This window comes from Suncus etruscus, chromosome 1 (assembly GCF_024139225.1).
Source record: "Suncus etruscus isolate mSunEtr1 chromosome 1, mSunEtr1.pri.cur, whole genome shotgun sequence".
Taxonomy (NCBI): Eukaryota; Metazoa; Chordata; class Mammalia; order Eulipotyphla; family Soricidae; genus Suncus; species Suncus etruscus.
Genome location: NC_064848.1, coordinates 165,089,591 through 165,110,589, shown reverse-complemented (window position 1 = coordinate 165,110,589; position 20,999 = coordinate 165,089,591). Strand labels below are relative to the sequence as shown.

The 20,999-nt window shown below is 39.8% G+C and overlaps 2 protein-coding genes across 2 annotated transcripts in view; one reads left to right on the top strand and one right to left on the bottom strand.

The window, feature by feature from the left end:
• The window catches only part of PIGS (phosphatidylinositol glycan anchor biosynthesis class S), a 1,033,024-nt gene that overhangs the window by 396,757 nt on the left and 615,268 nt on the right, over positions 1-20,999 (top strand). The window lies entirely within an intron of this gene.
• NLK (nemo like kinase) overlaps positions 1-20,999 on the bottom strand; it is a 149,196-nt gene that overhangs the window by 55,655 nt on the left and 72,542 nt on the right. Inside the window, exons 2-3 of the mRNA XM_049771765.1 lie at positions 14,820-14,949; positions 4,669-4,724 (exon numbers count right to left, since the gene is read on the bottom strand). Coding sequence (XP_049627722.1) covers positions 4,669-4,724; positions 14,820-14,949 — 186 coding nt within the window. The remainder of the gene's footprint in view (positions 1-4,668; positions 4,725-14,819; positions 14,950-20,999) is intronic.

The window sequence follows — 20,999 nt, the reverse complement described above, 5'->3', positions numbered from 1 at the left end:
CCAAGCAAGATTTTCCTTAACTCCTGTACTATAAGAATGGCCTTATAATTATTATTTATGATTGTATCTTCCTATAGATTATAAACCTGGAGAGCAGAGGTCACCTTATTCAAATAACATCTACTATGTCCTAAGCACAGTTCCAGTACTGAATATATAATAGTGAGAGGGATAGAAAGAATTTTTCTGCCTTTTAGAACACAAATGATGCTTACCTTACAGAATAAATGAATAGGAAATTCTTCCAGAGTATCCAAAACCCTAGGATGTAGATTTCCAGTTCTTGCTGGTATAATCGTTGCAGAAAGCATGCACTTATACAAATACACATTTCATTTTGTTTATTCCAACCCTTTGAGCTATCTCCTAGCCCAAGAAATCATGCATTGTGTATTCTTTAAATTATAAAATATTGTTTCAAGGGGTTGGAGATAGCATGGAGGTAGGGCATTTGCCTTGCATGCAGAAGGATGGTAATTTGAATCCTGGCATCCCATATGGTCCCCCATGCCCGTCAGGGGTGATTTCTGAGTGCAGAGCCAGAAGTAACCCCTGAATGCTACTGGGGATGATTCAAAAATCAAATAGATATATTGCCTCAAAATATAATGAAAAAAAAAAAAAACCTATTAAACTACTGCATCTGAGAAATACAAAAGTACATTATTGCCTATCAAGAACTCTAACTGGGGGCTCGAGTGATGGTGCAACAGTAGGGCATTTGCCTTGCACGTGGCCAACCCAGGACAGACCAGAGTTCAATCCCCAGCATCCCAGAGCACAGAGCCAGGAATAACCCCTGAGCACCGCCTGGTGTAGCCCCCCCAAAAGTCCAAAAAAAAAAAAAAAACCATAACAAAACAAAACAAAAAAAGAAAAGAACTCTAACTGGTCAAAATGAGCATTTAAATCCTGCTTCACCCAATATGACAAATGATCTGTTTAAATATTATCTGTGGGGGCTGGAGAGATAGCACAGCGGCATTTGCCTTGCAAGCAGTCAATCGAGGACCTAAGATGGTTGGCTCAAATCCTGGCGTCCCACATGGTCCCCCGTGTCTGCCAGGAGCTATTTCTGAGCAGATAGCCAGGAGTAACCCCTGAGCACCACTGGGTGTGGCCCAAAAACCAAAACAAACAAACAAACAAACAAACAAAATTATCTGTGGGACTGGAGAGAAAGCTTACTAGGCTAAATGCATGCAAGTTATGATTTGTATGTGGGAGCCCTGAATAATGCCCACATAGTTCCTTAAGCACTCTGAGGAGTGGAACTATACCCACTTCCACCCCAGTACTGAGCATTGCTGGGTGGAGCACAGAAACAAACAAACACTGCACTGGAATGTAAGTTGGTTCAGCCTCTATGGAAAACAGTATATAAATGCTTCAAAAGTTTTAAAAATAGAAATAATACATGACGCAGCAATTCTTCTTATAATTATCTAGGCAAAGAACATAAAAACACTAATTCAAAAAGACCCATGCACATAATGTTCATTGCAGCACTATTTACAATAGCTGAAGCTTGGAAACCACCCAAATGTCCAGACAAAAGAAATTGTGATACATATATATATATATATATATATATATATATATAATATATTACATATATACAACACAATGAACTACTACTTGCTATCAGAATAAATTAAATCTTCATTTTGCTATAACATAAATGGAACTAAGTGTGTCATGTTAAGTAAAAGAGAATGAGAAAGATAAGTACTGGGTAGGAGAGGTAGTACAGTGGATAGAAAAGCTGACTAGAATCCCACACAACTTCAATCCCTGGTATCCCATATGGTTCCCAAAGTCTTCGAGGTGTTACCCCAGAGTTAAGAGCTAGGAGTCAGGGGGCACCAGAGAGATAGCATGGAGGTAAGGTGTTTGCCTTGCGTGCAGAAGGTCGGCGGTTCAAATCCCGGCATCCCATATGGTCCCCCGAGCCTGCCAGGAGTGACCCCTGAGCCCAGCTGGGTGTGACCGCCCCCCCCCAAAAAAAAAAGAGCTAGAAGTCAGCCCTGAGTAGCACCAGGTGTGGCCAAAAACGAAGGAAGGAAGGAAGGAAGGAAGGAAGGAAGGGAGGGAGGGAGGGAGGGAGGGAGGGAGGGAGGGAGGGAGGGAGGGAGGGAGGGAGGGAGGACTGGATACAGGAAAATTTCCCATTTAGCTTACTCAAAGTATCAGTAAGGCCAGGGATAAATTTCATAACAGCAAAGCACATATTTTGCATGTTGAGTTCAACCTCTGAAACTAAAAAGAATCAGCAGAGAATATTTTTGTAACTAAGTCACTTTCTTAAATTTCCATTTATTAGCAGCTGTTCTGAAACAAAAATTTTTAGTATCCTGAACTTTACATTAAAATGTCATCCCCCAAAATCTTTAGTCCTGTGGTAACAAAAGCTATAATTAAGTGTTGGAGTCAAGAGATCATACAGTGGGCATGGCTTTGGTGTTGCATGCAGATGAACCCATTCAACCACTGGCATGCATATGGTTCCCCCAAGTAGTGTGAGAAGTGACCCCTGAGCACTGCCGGATGTAGGGCCCTACCCCCCCCCCCAATAAGCTAATCCTATTTCACGTTAAATAAAATGATGTTCTTCAAGAACTTCTCATTACATGTTGGTTCTCTTTTGTGTGTGTGTGGTGGTTTTTTTTTTGTTTGTTTGTTTTGTTTTGTTACACCCGGCAGTGCTCAGGGGTTACTCCTGGCTCTACGCTTAGAATTCGATCCTGGCAGGCTTGGGGGACCATATGGGATGCTGGGATTCAAACCACAGTCCTTCTACTCGGAAGGCAAACGGCCTACCTCCATGCTATCTCTCCGGCCCCCACATGTTGGTTCTCTTAAAGTCAGTGACTAAGATCTTATAAACAGAATGAATTCAGGTCTTACTGTACTGATTAAAAAAAGAGCATGTCAGAACCACTTGTCTGCCACAAAAGCCCATATTCGAAGATACCAGTTTGTTTTGGGGCCACACCTGGAGGTGCTAGGGAACTACTTCTAGCTCAGTGTTTGGGGGGCTGAGGAGATAAAAGAGTTGCTCACAGCAGTGTTCAGGGGATCAATGGTATCAATGATTAAATCTGGGCCTACATACAAAACATATGCTCAGCTATGGCCTCTGCAACAGACAATTTTATTGGTCACTTATTAGTGCACATTTGGCACACTCCAACCTACAGCTAGCCCTTTACTGTATAAAAAAATTAATTTCATAAAGAATTTGTGAGTTAGGGCCCGGAGAGATAGCACAGCAGCATTTGCCTTGCAAGCAGCCAATCCAGGACCAAAGGTGGTTAGTTCAAATCCCGATGTCCCATATGGTCCCCCGTGCCTGCCAGGAGCTATTTCTGAACAGACAGCCAGGAGTAACCCCTGAGCACCACCAGGTGTGGCCCAAAAACCAAAAAAAAAAAAAAAAAAAGAATTTGTGAGTTAAAATATTACCAAAGAGTACAGCATTAAAAAACTTTCAGTTTATCAGAGGAAAAAAAAAATCCATAAGTGTTGGTTATTGATAATTCTATCAGTTTATAAGCTCTCATTTATCTAGTAACCTTATCAGTTTCTTTCCCTTTGTGAAGGTCTTAATTGTTCCTACTTACTAAGGATATTATCAAAGATAATTGTCTAGTATAAAATTACCATCTGTGTAAGAATGAGATTTTCATTTATCCCCTGCTAAATCAGAAAACATATCTTGTACTAAAATGCCTTCCATGCAGTCACAGGGCTAGAATTAATGAAAGGTCCAGCGTGAATACTGTACCATCATGAACATACCAAATTAAACAATTTAGGATTTCATCTTTACTGAAAGCTTCAACAGGTTAAACTGCAAAAGTCTAGAAATGTCAGATGAGTTAACCTATGTCTCAATCTTTCTTTTATACATTTCCAGGAAATATTACCAGGTATTACTTTATTATTATTACCCATGATACCTAACAATATTAATAATTTTATCAGGGGGAATGTTAAAGTCTTTACATGAGAGAATCATCTAGACAGAGTTGCAATCAAGTCTATAGAATCTATAGTATGCAGTCATACTAACTCTGAAATCTCATGTTTCTTACCTTATGTGTCAATCTCGTCTTCCATAAAAAAAAAACAATCACAATATTTCCTCAGAGGGCCATTATAGGCGTTAAATAAACTCATCTATAGAGAGAATTGAGAGTTCTACCTGGTATTTGATAGAACTTATGTTAAGTAATGGTATTTGCCACCACCACCACCATTATTACTAAAGAACTCAGGACTTAAACACTGAGTGGTATGAAGAATGAGAGGATTATTCCCTGATACACAGTGACAAGAGCATGATGTTGAGTCCCCATTACAATACAGCTGCTGCAGCACTGGTTTCACCTCTGCAAAGCAAGGATAATGATAACCTATCTTATAAGGCTATGTGGGGATTAGGTAAACTACCTGTTTGGATTTTCTTTTAGGGTATTATCACTTAATATATTAATAACATTGTGTTCTCTCAAGTACTTGGGAGTTCACAATGACCTGACCCCAAGTATTTTATCATTTCTGTAAGATTAAGTTATAATAAATACACTTCAACTGAATACGAACAGGTGTCAGAAAAATACATAAAAAATTGTTCCCTTCTTTTACTTTCCCTGGTTAGGATACATTTCTTCAAAATAGTCAATGTGTGGAGGTTGGAGTATGTCAAGGGCAGAGAGTACCTAAGAAAAGAAAAAAAAAAAGTCAAATTTAGAGCATTCAAGGTTGTAAAAGCTGACATAATTACAAGTAAATACTATTAGCTCTTTAAAGATGACAATTATAATTGACAAATGAGCTTAAATTGAATTTATCAGTTAAGACAGCTGAACCTGATTCTAGTTCCAAATGCTCTACTTTAAATAATATAAAATTATTACTCTAAGAAGTCCTATCCCATCCAGTGCTTTATTTCTCTGTTCAAAAATGGTCTCCCTAAGTTCAATCTACCTGACAGGGACAATGACAGGCTCTCAGGTTAAACTGATAGAATTCTATCATCCATGCTTTTATGACTAAGGGAGAGGAGGGGATTAAACAAGGGGCGGCACAAACATATAATTACAACATTTATTATTATGAACAGAGAGAGTAGAGCGGGGAGAAAATGCTTCCTTGACATAACATGAAGTTGAAGAAAAATTGGCCAGGTTATGAAAAGGCATGTCTAGGTCCCCAGCAGGGGGAGAGGGGGGAGAGGGGAAGAGGGGAGAGGGAAGAGAGAGAGAGTGAGAGAGTGAGAGAGAGAGAGAATGAGTGTGTATGTGTGTGTGTGTGTGTGTGTGAGAGAGAGAGACTTTAGATGTGAGTGAGGGTGTGTGTGTGTGTGGACTTTAGATGTGAGTGTGTGTATGACTTTAGATGTGAGTGAGGGTGTGTGTGTGAAACTTTAGATGTGAGTGAGAGGGTGTGTGTGTGACTTTAGATGTGAGTGGGTGTGACTTTAGATGTGAGTGAGGGTGTGGGTGTGTGTGTGTGTGTGTGTGTGTGTGTGTGTGTGTCATTCTGGCAGTGATTCTTCTGCCTTATCCACTGAATAAAGCTGATATCTCCTAAGCCTAACTTAGATGTGAGTGAGGGTTTGTGTGTGTGTGTGTGTGTGTGTGTGTGTGACTTTAGATGTGAGTGAGGGTGTGTGTGTGTGTGTGTGTGTCATTCTGGCACCGATTTTTCTGCCTTCCACTGAATAAAGCTGATATCTCCTGAAGCCTAACTGCCTGTGAGTTTTCTACCCATCGCTATCCTGAACCCTCAGATCCACCGGCTGAACAGGGTGGCAGACGAGTGGTCCAAGCTGGAGGAGAAAGACCTCATCCTCCATCCCATCACCTTCCAGCCCCATCAACGGCTGAATTTCAACACCTAGGTTCAATGATCCTGAGTGCTGCTAGGAGGGATCCCTGAGCAAAGAGCCAGGAGTAAGTCTTGAGCACCACAGAATATGGCCCAGAAATGAAAAACCAAAAAATGGAACATAGGGCCTTGCTTGTTTGAAGTATGTGCTGCATACTAGCTCACACTTACTGTTCATTTGGTTTTGGTTTTAAGCCACACCCAGCAACCTCAGGGGTTACTCCTGGCTCCAGTGATGCTCAAAGACCATCTGGATGTCAGATCAAACCTGAGTTGGCTGCAAGCAAAGCAAGTGCTGTACTATCTTTCCAGGCACTAGTCCATACTGTAACTTGTAGATTTTCCTTGATCCTTTTAAAGATTATTCTTTTTTCAGTCAAGCATTTATCATGTTAAAGTTTTAAACTAATATCTCCCCTGTAATGAAAAAAGTCTTCACTCAAGCAAATCAAAACAAAAAAGTTTGCATATATTTTACTAAAATACGTATTTAGGGCTGAGGATAAAGCTCAGCAGTCAGAGATACATGCCTGGCATGCATAAGAACAGGAGTCTGAGCCCCCGAATGGGACCCAAACATCATCTGCTGCTCTCAAGGCCTTAAGAGTAATCACTGGTGGCCATTGGCATCACCTAGTTCAAGCAGCATGGCATAGCGTCACCTATCATTTCTAGCATTTGTCCACCCAAGTGACTAAATGTTGCTAAGAATGACCCTCGTGCTCCCGAAGCCCAGTTTGGAAAGCCTCTCCTCCCCACTCAGTCTATTTTTCTGAGTAAAATATATAGATTTAAAATCTTGGCCAAGTGGGGCTGGAGTGATCATATAGCAGATAGGGCATTTGCTTTTGCATGCGGCCAACCCAGGTTCATTCCTCAGCATCCCTTAAAGTCATCAAGTCTGGCATGAGTGATTCCTGAGCGCAGAGTCAGCATAAACCCCTGAGTACTGTCAGTTGTGGCCAAAAAACAAAAATTTTGGTTGAGCAAAAAATGAATAGATTTTCCCATTTCTCAAAAAAAAAAAATTGTTATACCATGAAAATAAATTACTTTTTCTCAGACCTTCCATTCAGTGAGGTGCTCAGAACTGAACGTGAGACTTCTCTGCATGCAAATCACGTACTCCAGCCCTTTGAGCTATTTCACTGACCCCCTCATTTCTATATTTAAAGAAAAACTTGTAATTAACAAGTATGTCACAAATTCAAGTAAATTCATTTCTCATTATGCGATAGAACAATTTTTAACATGAATATCTGATGTTGAGGAAAACAGCTAGAAATTAGTGTTTTACTTGACATCTTTGGATTCTAAAGTCTGTATCTGAACAACATATATCCCGTCTTGGGGGAAAACATAATGTAATGAGTGACAGCGTCCATTAGACAAGGTTATTTTACACTTCAAATCTATCTGCTATAATTAGAGGTTATTAGAGAAAAGTGACAACCACACATTTAAAACCTTGACAGAGAAGAATGAGGCTTTCTTACTCCAAATTTGATGAGGCTTTTTTGTAGAGTCATATAAAATAGGGTCAGACATTTGCACTAAAGCATTTAGCTGTGATTGTTAGCTTCAAAGGTATAATATTTTAAACCAGTGTTTCCCAAAGTGATTTACTGCACTCCCCCTCTCCCCCAGTGCAGCAATGGGTGAACTGTAATAATCAATGAGATAGTAGTAGGCCCTGGTATTATGTGGGGGTTGAGGGAGAGTACATGTTCTGCTGAGTTATTTAAAAAGATTTCCAAAGGCACTAAGAACAAATATTTCCCCCCTGAAAAGGGGAGGTCAGTCAAAGAAGTTTGGAGCCAGTTTTATTTATTTTTTGTTTTTGGTCCATATCTAGCTGTGTACTGGATTTACTCTGTGCTCAAGGATAAACACCTGACAGGGTTTGGGGAACTTTATAAGGTACCAGGGACAGAGCCCTGGTTGACCATATGTAAGACAAGCACATTATCAATCCAGACCAGGAATCTATTTTAAACTCTGTCTGGAAAAAATGGGTGTGTGAGTGTGAAGAGGCAGGGCCACATACACACTCAAGGCTTACTCCTGGCTCTGTGCTCAGAGATCTCTCCTAGCAAGCTCAGGATACTATATAAGATACCAGAGATTGAACTCAGATTGGCTGTGTGCATAGTAAAAGCCCTACTCACAATACTAATACTGTAGTCCCTGTGTGTAAACTTTTAAATGCCTGTGTTATATTCTGTTCTTTCTACATCAACAGGTTTATCAGAAACTGGTATTCTAGTGTTTCTAGGAGGCAAAACCTGTCCTTAGACCAGCAGACATGGTCTAACAATCTCAGAAGTGATTTAAGTGGGTTGGGTCCGAAGTGATAGCACAGAGGGTAGGGTGTTTGCCTCGAATGCAGCTGACCAGGTTCAATCTCAACATCCCATATGGTCCCCAAGCCTACTAGGAGTGATTTCTGAGCGCAGAGCTAGAAGTAATCACTGGGTGCAGCCAGGTGTGGCCCAGAAGCCCCCTCCCCCAAGTGACACGTTATCTGGGACTTTTCTCCTTCAAGTATGTAGATCTGGGGCCAGAGCAGTAGGGCGTTCACCTTGCACACCACCAACCTGGGACAGACCTGGGTGTGGCCCAAAAACCAAAAGAAAAAAAAAAGAAAAAAAGGAAAAAATGGTAAGTAGATCTGAATACCTATTGGGAGTGTTAGGTACAAAGAGAAAAAAAGGGCTTGTAGTCAGAATCAATGGCTCCTAATAGGGTTCTGAATGAACTTGAATGGAGTAGAGAAAAAAATTCTAAAGTGCCATAAAAATTCTATCTGTGTACATTTTCTCAAGAGGATTTATAGCTGGTATCAACTTCTCAAGAAGGTACAAGGTTCGGACCTGAGTGATAGCTCAAGTAGCAGAGCACATGCCTAGTTTGTGTAAGAACCTGAGTCTAATCCCTGGCAATGACTAAGCCTCTACCCTGAGCACTATTGGGTATACCCTGGTGACTCCTGAGTAATTTCAGCTAAAGCACTGCAGGATGTAGTATTGCCTAAATTCTGTTGGGAATGGTCCTAGAACCTTACTCCTAGCACTGCCTCTATGGTTTCTATATATAAAAAAAAAAAATAATAATAATAATAAGAGTATAAAACTAAAAAAAAGGGGCCGGGCGGTGGCGCTGAAGGTAAGGTGCCTGCCTTGCCTGTGCTAGCCTAGGACGGACCGCGGTTCGATCCCCCGGCGTCCCATATGGTCCCCCAAGCCAGGAGCGACTTCTGAGTGCATAGCCAGGAGTAACCCCTGAGCGTCAAATGGGTGTGGCCCAAAAACCAAAAAAAAAAAAAAAAAAAACAAAACAAAAACTAAAAAAAACTTGTGTCATCAGTATCCAGCTGCTCATATGGAATTATGTGTGCCAGTGTACACACACAAAAGTGCATGGGGAGAGAAGGGGGAGAGACTATTTTTGCAAGATTTTCTAACATTCATATTCTGGCTAGAAATGAGCCGATAAAATATCTATTTCTAGCAAATCAAAACCATTACCTTATCTCCAAGTTACCATACCAGGCAAGCCTATCCTTTAAGATGGCAGACAACCTGTCCTTTAGTGTGTCTCTTGTATTATGTATCTTAATCAGATCAATTAAAATCTATGATTTTGATGATGCTGGCTGAAATTTCTGTTCCAAAGGAAAGCCAGTATCTTGATTTCAGTTTAATAGTCAAAAGGACTCTGAACTATTCTCTGACACGTAACAAGTCATCCAAATTAAATTCAATCTTCTCATGATGGCTGTGCTTGGACTCTATAAAACCACTTTCATCATGACATGCCCTTCTGCTATTTAATCAGTTTCAGAAGGTTCACTTTCTTCCTTGTCAAAGCAACACAGAGCTTCCAAGTTCCCAACTTTTTTCACTATTAGGATACTGCCAACATTCATGTGAAAAACTTAAAAAAAAATGCAGAAACCTGGATCTCAACTACAGAGAACCTTGCTTATTAGACTCAAGATGAAATCTACAAATCTGCATTTATAAGGAGTATCGAATGACTCTAATAAACTTCAAGGGCTGGTTATCTAGTTTTCTCTACACAGACTAAATTATCCTGCATTCATGTTTAACTATGTCATAATACATAGTATCATGTATTTGTTATGGGTAGAACCCCCTAAAAACTACTGTATATGAGATGTCCACCAAAAGAAAAGAAAAATGGTCATTAAAGAAAGGAAAGTGTTAGACTTTCCCTTGTCAATCTAGACTTTGAATAAGTTTTACCTCTAAGCTTTGGCATACTTCCTCTATGTAGTAGACAAAGCAGCCCTATTTGACAAGATATTTTAGAAGTAAAGTAACATACAATAAGCACCTAGCATACTTCCAGATGCACAATAATAAGTGCTAAACATCAAGTCGACTCTCTGCCCCCCCAAACCCTAATTTTAATTTTTTATCATGAGTCATTGTGAATTTTAAGTTATTTATGATAGCATTCCAACACCAATTCCTTCACCTGTGTCCATGTCCCTCCAATGTACCCAGTTTCCCTCCTATAGCCTTCCTGCCTCTGAGGCAGGCATTCCTGTCACTTCTTTTAGACACTGCTGTTTACAGCAACTATTACTGTTGTGCTCCCCCCACACCCACGCTCATCCTCTACATGACCCAGCACTGTGTTTTATACACAGGTTACAGTATATCAAATTCAGTTGGCTTTTAGATTGTCATTCACATACTCTGATAGTCTGAGATGCTTTTGAAGAAAAATCTCAGCATAACATAAATTTATTATGTATTATACAGTGATGCCATGTTATCTTCAATTGCCTCACTTTTGAACACTCCCATAAAAGTTATAGCCCCTTTCACTGGAGCCAGGAAAACACTCTACAATCTGTAGTATATGCTTTGATGCCAGAATGTCCAGGCACTGCTATGGTTTCTCCAAGCACTGAACTCAGAGAAAACTTTGAACACAGTTAGGTGTGGCCCAAAACAAACACAAAAAGTCATAAGCACTTATATGTAGAGTTTAGAAGTTCCAAAGAAATAATGCTGTCTTTTAATAAAAATGATTTTTAAGATTTCAGTTTGTGGGGCCGGGAAGGTGGCGCTAGAGGTAAGGTGTCTGCCTTGCAAGCGCTAGCGTAGGACGGACCACGGTTCGATCCCCCAGCGTCCCATATGGTCCCCCCAAGCCAGGGGCGATTTCTGAGCGCATAGCCAGGAGTAACCCCTGAGCGCGGGTGTGGCCCAAAAACCAAAACCAACCAAACAAACAAACAAAAAAAGATTTCAGTTTGTTCCTTTTCTTAGACTCCCCACTCTGACAATGTCTTTGTTACTTCATTACTATATAGAAATGAGTCATTAGCAAAGACACAACATATACAAAGAGAGGACTATTACATCATCCCTTCTTTATGAAAGAAACCAAGAGAGTTCTGAATATAACAGACCATTGAAATCTGCAGTACACCACTTTCTGATGCCACCTTTGTAATAGTTCTCCTCCATGGGGGCAGTTTAACTTCAATCTTCGGCATTGTGTATAGTTTGTACTCTTTTAATAAAAGGCAAATTTGAGAAAGAAATACTTAAGAGTCACCAGATATCTTTCTAAATTACCTCCAAAATCTGGGGAATCAGTCAAAAAGGGAAACTTGGATGGTAGTATTATTTTTCAGAAATTGTTTTCTTCATATAATTGAATAGCAAGAGTCTAGTTAGCAAGTATGCTCAAGTATATATATATATATGTATATATATACATATATATATTTATAATTATCATTTTTAATTCAGATTTAATGTGGTTTGAGAAAGAGAGGAAAGTCTTTCTTTCAAACCACACACAATCAACACAAGTTAACTGGCCTGACTGGCATAAATAAACTAACATTAACTTAATATTAGTTTTCTTGAGAAAAATATTCTATTTCCCACATCTTTTTTTAAAAAAGTTATTATTATTTTGGGGGGACCACACCCAGCAGCACTCAGAAATCGCTCCTGGCAGACTAGGGGGACCATATGGAATGACAGGAATTGAACCCGAGTCGATGCAAGGTTGGCTGCATGCAAGGCAAATGCCCTATAGCTGAGCTGTGCTATCGCTCTGGCCCCCATCTTTTTTTTTTTTTTTAATTGGCTTTGGAACCACACCCAGCAATACTCAGAGATTACTCCTGGTGGGCTTGGGACACCATATGGGAATGTGGAGAATCAAACTTGGGTCAGCTGTGTGCAAGGCAAACACTCCATGTGAAGTATATTGTACTATTCTCTGGTCCCCCTGGTTCCCTTCATCTTTAACTGAATATCTGGAACTGCATGGCTTCCCAAGCACTGTTGGGAGAAACTCCTGAACACCAGATCAGACCAGGAGTAACCCCTAAGTAACTGCTCAATGTTGATCAAAAAAATTAAATAAAAATAAAAAAGATGAAAAACAAATATTAGGGGTCGGAAAGATAGCACAGCAGTAAGGCATTTGCCTTAGATGCAGAAGGACAGTGGTTCGAATCCCAGCATCCCATATGGTCCCCCGAGCCCGCCAGGAGCGTAAAGCCAGGAGTAACCCCTGAGCGCTGCCGGGTGTGACCCAAAAAAAAAAAACAAAACAACAACAACAACAAAAAATATTAAAGGATCAAAGGGGGAGAACTTAAAATTGGAGTTAATTATTCTGAACTCTTAAACTATTTTTTGTGTTGTTTATTGATACTATTCTTCAAGTAGGTATTAATATTTGCTTTGTACCAATTAAAACTTATCTTATTGATAAATCTTGAAATTCACTTAATCTTTATTACTATTTATAAAAAGTGACTAAGTTGGGGGTTGGATGTGTAGCTCACTGGTAAAGTGGGTGACCCAGGGTTCAATTTCTGGCATGGAAAAGAAAATGTTTTGAGTTTCTTTTTTTTTTTTTTTTTTTTTGGTTTTTGGCCATACCCGGCAGTGCTCAGGGGTTACTCCTGGCTGTCTGCTCAGAAATAGCTCCTGGCAGGCACGGGGGACCATATGGGACACCGGGATTCGAACCAACCACCTTTGGTCCTGGATTGGCTGCTTGCAAGGCAAACGCCGCTGTGCTATCTCTCCGGGCCCTGTTTTGAGTTTCTTTTAATAAAAACCTTAGCCGTGGTTCTTTCCCAACCATTTTCTCTATCAATATATACTCCTTTTCCATATAATGTATTCATTTTGGTTTTTAGACCATACTCAGCAATGCTCAGGAATTATTCCTAACGGCTCAGGGACCCATCTGGGATGTCAGGTTTTGAACCCAGGTTGGCCTGTGTCAAGCAATCACCTTACTTAGTGTACTATTGCTCCAGATCCTCCATTTGATTTTAAAATGTTTAATAGCATACACTCTTCAACAGACATTAAGACCGAAAGATGCAGAGTGTACCACATTCAGAAGCCAAGAGATTTCATGTTTAATTATTTGAAGATTATAGTAGTAGTCATACAATTTACAGGTTAATTTTTCAAACAAGTAAAATGTGGATAAAAGGCCAAGGCGCTAATTTAGGATTCAGGAGTGCATTTGTATGTGCATGAATAATCCAATTCCACACTGCATGGCCTCTGAACATGAGGTGCAAGGAAGTACTTGAGCACCTTCAGGGTGGCCCAGGTGATCCCTGTCATCGTAGGGCCAGAGTACCTCTGCAGTTTTGGACCCAAACAGTTTAACTGACCAAGCCATGTTATTCTAGTATCACCAAGAATGAAAAAAAGCTCATTTAAGCACAATATGAGTGCTGTCCAAACCCTAAAGCAAAATAAAACATGGATTAAATAAGCACATGGATGATACTGTTAGCAGTTAAAAAACCACTTATACTGAGCCAGGGAAATAACCCAAAGGTTTGGAGCCCCAGTATCACATAAACTTCTAAGAAAAATTAGGTGTAACAATGGTGACCCCCAACATTGCTAGAAAGTGCTCCTCTAACAATAGGGGAAAGGGAAATCATAAAAATACAGATAATAACAGTGAATTTTTTCCCCTTGGTTCTGGGGACTGAACCTAGGCCTCCTACATGCAAGGCATATATGCTTTACCACTGAGCTACATCCTTCTTTTTTTTGTTTGTTTGTTTTTGTTTTTGGTTTTGGTTTTGGGGCCACATCTGGCAGTGCTCAGGAGTTACTCCTGGCTGTCTGCTCAGAAACAGCTCCTGGCAGGCATGGGGGACCATATGGGACACCGGGGTTCGAACCAACCACCTTAGGTCCTGGATCGGCTACTTGCAAGGCAAACGCCACTGTGCTATCTCTCCGGGCCCACTGAGCTACATCCTTAACTTTTACAGTGAAAACTTAAATCAAACCGAAAGATATAAAGAATAATTATAGGGATAGCTCAAAGAATTGGAACACATGCTTTGCATGCATTTAATCTCCAGCACCATACAGTCCCCAAGCACAGAGCCAAAAGTAGACGCTACACACCACTGGATGTGGTCCAAAAATAAATTAAAAAAAAAAAAAAAGGTGTGTGGGGAAAGCAAAGGCCTACAAGAAAATGCTTTAGGAACTTTGGGTCCTTTCCTTTCAGTAAGAATAGGGGAAACGAAATTTATCAATTGGTACATTCCAATTGGACTGAAGAGATGATTATATAGTGGGTAGGATATCTGCTTTGCACAAGGCTGACAAAGGTCAGTTCCCTGGCATCCAAAGCTTTCCAATAGTGATACTGGAGCACAGAACCAGGTGTAAGTCCTGAGCACTGACAGGTGTGGTCCCTTTCCTATGATCTCACTGGTGTTTACGGTTTTTATACTGCTTAACATAAAATTATAATTGACTTTTTGAATCTTAATTGCATGTGTTCTTTTAAGCTTTCTCTGTTTATTACTAATACAATTAAGCACATTTAAGAAATGGTTTGTCTCAAACACCAATTTCACTTACATTATCATGTTTAAAAAAACACAACATCTTCAATTCCCGGAAGACCCTTTTGCAAGAGACCAGATTCTGGAAGACGTTGGGCATCTTTTTGAGTGCTACTCTCTTTCCATCTCTTGGATCTGTTACAGACCTACAGCAGCAATATTTTGAGGGAAGATAAAATGAGAGAGAAAGAGAGAGGAATCAATTCCAAACTTTTCTTTAGTATTTCTGCACACAACAAATAATTTTAACTTAAAATAGTATTAAATTCACTTCATAGTGCTTAAGAAATTAGTACAAAAGCAGCTAAGAATAATAAAAAGTACATATCTGCAATTAAAAGGAATTGGTTAGCCCATAAAACTCTTGTTTATGTAGATTTGTTTGAATTTCTATATGCACTTACTTTCTGAGAGGTCACATAGTAATATATCTACGGTAAGACATAAAGCCATTGCAAAGATATGGGGTAGAAAGGAGTAGAGATACTGATATACTGTGTGTGCATCTGTGCATCGGTGCACACAAGCCGGGCTATCAAAGCCAGAGCTTCACACATGTGATGTTTATGCTCTACTGAATTACATTGCCACACTAGGTCAAATTACTTTCATGCTTTATTTTCAGGACCAAATTAAAAATGAAAGAGCAATTCGGTTGCTATCACATTAAGTTCAATACAAAGAACACCAGATAAATATTTTGGCTTTGAGGCCTGAGCAATGGTACAAGGGGTAGGACATTTGCCTTGCACACAGCCAACCTGGGTTCAATCTCAGACATCCCAGATGGTCCTCCAAACCTGCCAGGAGTGATCTGTGAGCACAGAATCAGGAGTAAGTACTATATATATATGTATGTGTGTGTGTGTATATATATATATATATATATATATATATATATATATATATATATATATATACACACACACATACATACATGCATACATACACCACAGGATCTGACTCAAAAAAAAAAAATCAAAACATCTTTTAGTAATAAGGGCTTCACGACCATCAGCAGCCAGTGTTTTCTCAATCTTAGTGACACTATCTTTGAGACAAAAGAATCCTTCCCTTTCTCAGCATTTGGAATAGCAGCTGTACCTTTAATATCTCAGTGTCTTGCAGCTCCCTGCTCTTTTAACCTTCTAACCACCATTAGCCTTTAACCAAGTCCCTCTATTATTAAAGAACCTTGCTTAAAATGCTAGTATCATTTCCATTTTTCTGACAAACATTACATATTCAAACAGTTAAACAAATCAATATTTTATTATTATGGACATTTGGCATATTGATTTTCCATAAATCAAATATTTTACCTTTCACTCATTATGCATGGATTGCTTGTCCTTGTAGGATGTGTGCCTATCAGATTTTTGTTGTTGTTGTTTTTGGGTCACACCTGGTAAAGCTCAGGGGTTACTCCTTAGCTATGCGCTCAGAAACCACTCCTGGCTTGGGGGACCATATGGGATGCCGGGGGATCAAACCATGGTCTGTTGTAGGCTAGCACGGGCTTCCTGCTTTATTATTCCCAGCTACCATATTTCTCTAGTCTCATACTCTGCCTATCACTTCCAGATGTCATTTGAAAATGACTATATGATTAGTGTATTATTCTAAGTTATTAAAGTTAGAACAGGGTGCTGGAGCCATAGTACAGTGCCTTGCATGCAACCAACCTAGGTTCAGTTCCCCAGCATCCCTATGGTCCCCCAAGTTGGCCAGGAATGATTCCTTAACACAGTGCCAGGAGGAAACTTTAAGAATTGCTGGGACTAGAGGTTTTGTGACTATGTAAAACATTTGAAATCAAAAAAAAGAAAGAAACACTGTTTTAAAAAGTGGTGGGAATGGCCCTGATTCATGATCACTATGTACCTTAGATATTACTGTGAAAGATTTATTATTCACTTTTGGTCACAATAAAAATTATTTAAAAAGTAATAAAAAGAACACAGAAAAAAAAAAAAAGAAATTGCTGGATATGACCCCAAAAACAATGAAGTTTAGAACAGGATATGAATAGCTAGAAACCAGGGCCAGAGCAGTGGCACGAAGCGGTAAGGCATCTGCCTTGCCTGCACTAGCTTAGGATGGACCATGGTTCGATCCCCTGGCATCCCGTATGGTCCCCCCAGCCAGAAGCAATTTCTGGGCGCATAGCCATGAGTAACCCCTGAGCATCACAGGGTGTAGCCCAAAAAATAAAAACAAAGAAAAATCGCTACAAACCATTTATGAGTTGGCAGTCAAACAATCTTGGGGATGATTATTCAGCTAATACTTTATTTAATATATCACTAAGCCTGTCTCTTCATTTTTCCCTATACTAAAATTAAGGTACTTATTAAATTGCTTTGGGACCAGAGAGATAGGTCACCCAGCACCACGTGGTCCTTCAAGCCTAAGCCAGGAGATGGTCCCTGAAGTACTGCCTGGTGTGATCCAAAAATAAATATATAAATTCCTTTCTTTTTTTTTTTTTTTTTTTTTTTTTTTTTGGTTTTTGGGTCACACCCGGCAGTGCTCAGGGGTTATTCCTGGCTCCAGGCTCAGAAATTGCTCCTGGCAGGCACGGGAGGACCATATATGGGACGCCGGGATTCGAACCGATGACCTCCTGCATGAGAGGCAAACGCCTTACCTCCATGCTATCTCTCCGGCCCCATAAATTCCTTTCTTAAAAGAAAGAATTCCCAGGGGGCGGCGTGGTGGCGCTAGAGGTAAGGTGCCTGCCAGCGCTAGTTAGGACGAACCACGGTTAAATCCCCCAGGGACCCTTATGGTCCCCCAAGCCAGGAGCGACTTCAGAGCGGCTAGCTAGGAGGAACCCCTGAGCGTCACCGGGAGTGGCCCAAAAACCAATAAAAAAAGAAAGAAAAGAAAGAATTCCTTTTACAATTCTAAAAATCATATCAAACTTCTTTCGGAATACCTTGATTTCTTTAGAAATTCATTTTAATGACTACTACTTTCCTTAGTGATGGTAGAACTCTTTATTAAAATATTTCCAATGTAAAAAAAAAGAAAAAAGAAAAAAATATTTCCAATGTTTTTCTTTTGGTTTTTGGGTCACACCCCGTGACACTCAGGATTACTCCTGGCTATGTGCTCAGAAATCACTCCTGGCTTGGGGGACCACATGGGATGCCAGGAATTGAACTGTGGTCCGTCCTAGGTCAGCCACGTGCAAGGCAAATGCCCTACCGCTGCACCACCACTCTGGACCCTCCAATATTTTTAAAGAGCGTAAAGTTCTACTGGTTGAAAATTTGATGGAACAATTAAACATTAACATTTTGGGGAGTAGGGGATTTAGGTGATACCCTGCAGTGCTCAGGAGACCATCTATAATGTTAGGGATCAAATCAGGGTTTGCCATCTGCAAGACAAGAAGAAGCTTTCTTACAGATGTCTACCTCTGCCCTTTATTTGGTTTTTGGGCCACACCTGGCAGCTCTGCACTCAGAAATCGATCCTGGCAGGCTGGGGGAACCATATGGGATGCCAGGAATCAAACATGGGTCTGTCCCGGGTCAGCTGTGTGCAAGGCAAACAAACACCTTACCACTGTGCTATTTCTCCAGCCACTACTTGTTTTTTGGTTTTTGTTTTTGTTTTTTTTTTAAGTCACCAACTTAAAATGCAATTTAACTAAATTAAAAGGTCACGGGGCCGGAGAGATAGCATGGAGGTAAGGCGTTTGCCTTTCATGTAGGAGGTCATCGGTTCGAATCCTGGCGTCCCATATGGTCCTCCGTGGCTGCCAGGAGCAATTTCTGAGCCTGGAGCCAGGAATAACCCCTGAGCACTGCCAGGTGTGACCCAAAAACCACAAAAAAAAAAAAAAAAAAAAAGAGGTCTGGCATTTTTGACTGTTGCTTAAATAAGGACAGAGAGTTGCATAGGGCTGCATAAGTGTAATAACTGTTACTCCACTTTGAATCTCCAGCACCCTATATAGTTTTTTGAGCCCAGCCAGGTCAATCCTGAGCACCCCCACGTATGGCCCCCCCATTACCAATAAAAATCCACATGAGTTATGAAAGTAGAAATGCAAAGAAAATACTAAATGTAATGGTTAAGCTATTGACATTTTTTTCTATTCAATGATAACACTTCTAATGTTGGATACTAAAAAAGAAAAAAATAAAGCCAAGTAACAAGGAAAAAGATTTTTGGATACAAGTAGCATTTAGTTGTCTTCTTTAATCTAAAGCAATTAACTTAACACTTCTTAGTCTTTTGTGACATTGATATTAGTTTTTGAAGAGTGTAAGTTAGTTTGTAGATTGTTTTCTCATGATTAAATTGGGATTACACATTATGTCGCATCAGCGTATTACATTAAGAGACTTATTGTCAGCTTTTTTCCTCTTATTGGTGTCTATCAAGTTTTCTCTATGGCAAAGCTTACTATTTTTCCCTTTGTGAATACACAATAAATAAATACCCAACCTTTAGTAGACCATCGATGATTTCTGCCTAAATACTCTGATGATTACTAAATATTTAATAACTATAATATCTCTAATAACTAGTCTGTACTAGAACTATATGTCTCAAAAAAAATGAACAAAATGGGGCCAGAGAGATAGAATAAAGGTTAAGATGTTTTCTTTGCATGCAGCTGGTCTGGGTTCAAGTCCTGTCACCCCTGATAGTCTCTTGAGCCCCGCCAAGAGTGATCTCTGACTACTGAATCAAGAGTAAACCCTGACCACTTCCAACACCCCAAAAAGGACTAAATTGACTTTAAAACATTCTCTCCAAAGTACTTATTATTCAAGTATACTTTTCCTGACTTAAGACTTCTTGTGGTCTTAATCCTACTAAGGAAAGGAAAGCTATGCTAATAAGAATCCATTCCTGCCTCATGGTTAACCTTATGCTTTGTAATGTTTTAAGATAAAACACAGCAGTACTTCTACAAAGTAATATTCATGTAGAAGCCAGTCATGCCTGTGGCTGGTAACAATATAACTCTAAGGAATGTGAATGGAAGTGAAGTAATTTCACACTATGTTGAGCTTGTACTTGCTTAACTTGAGGTTGCAGATGCTTTGGTTCAGTACAAACAGTACTATAGGTATGTGTGAACCCTATTACACAGGAATTCTTTTATTTTCCCCATTACTGAAAGATTTGCTCTTACTTTCCCTCCTGCTGCAATTCTCTGAGTAGTCAAATTGCACTTGTTAATGAAACTCCAGGTGTAGAAATAATTAAAAAGATTTAGGATAACTTTCCTCATTCCAGAAAAAAAAGAAAAGAAGAAGAAGGTAGTAGTAGCCTTCCTACAATTCACATTTTTTTTTTTTGGTTTACACCCGGCATCACTCAGGTACTCCTGGCTCTATGCTCAGAAATCGCTCCTGGCAAGCTCGGGGGACCATATGGGATGCCAGGATTTGGCCACCGTTCTTCTGTATGCAAGGCAAATGCCCTACCTCCATGCTGTTTCTCCAGCCCCTACCATTCACTTTTGGTCAGTTACTTTCCTTACTAGTAATGGGAATATTAGTAAATGGATGTCCTAAACAAAAGGATTAATCTGTTATTTTATCTGTTCATAAGCATTCAAGTTAAACTAGTATTCGCCTAATTAAATGCTTGTTTCTCCAGACAACTGCATTAAAAATAATTTTGAGAATTGTGAAAAAGAATTCTATCTGTGCATAAAGCTTTAATCTTTCTCTACATTTAGAATACAAGCTCAGGGCCCGGAGAGATAGCACAGCGGTGTTTGCCTTGCAAGCAGCCGATCCAGGACCAAAGGTGGTTGGTTCAAATCCCGGTGTCCCATATGGTCCCCCGTGCCTGCCAGGAGTTATTTCTGAGCAGACAGCCAGGAGTAACCCCTGAGCACTGCCGGGTGTGGCCCAAAAAACCCAAAAAAAAAAAAAAAAAAAAAAAAAGAATACAAGCTCAACTGATTTTCTTAAAGAGTCAGAAAAATTTCCAATATATAACCATAAAGATATAAGGTAAATCAAAGAGTACAATAGCAAAACAGGAAGGTTTGATATCTGGTGTGGTTGTTTTACTGTAGTTTTCTTAATCCCAGAAGTCTGTAACCACTGTTATAAAACTTCCCAAATAACTGACAAGAAAATGAGTGAAATGGTCAAAGTGAAGTGTATTACTGATTATTTTCCCAAGTCTTAAGATGTTAATTACAACATCTTCA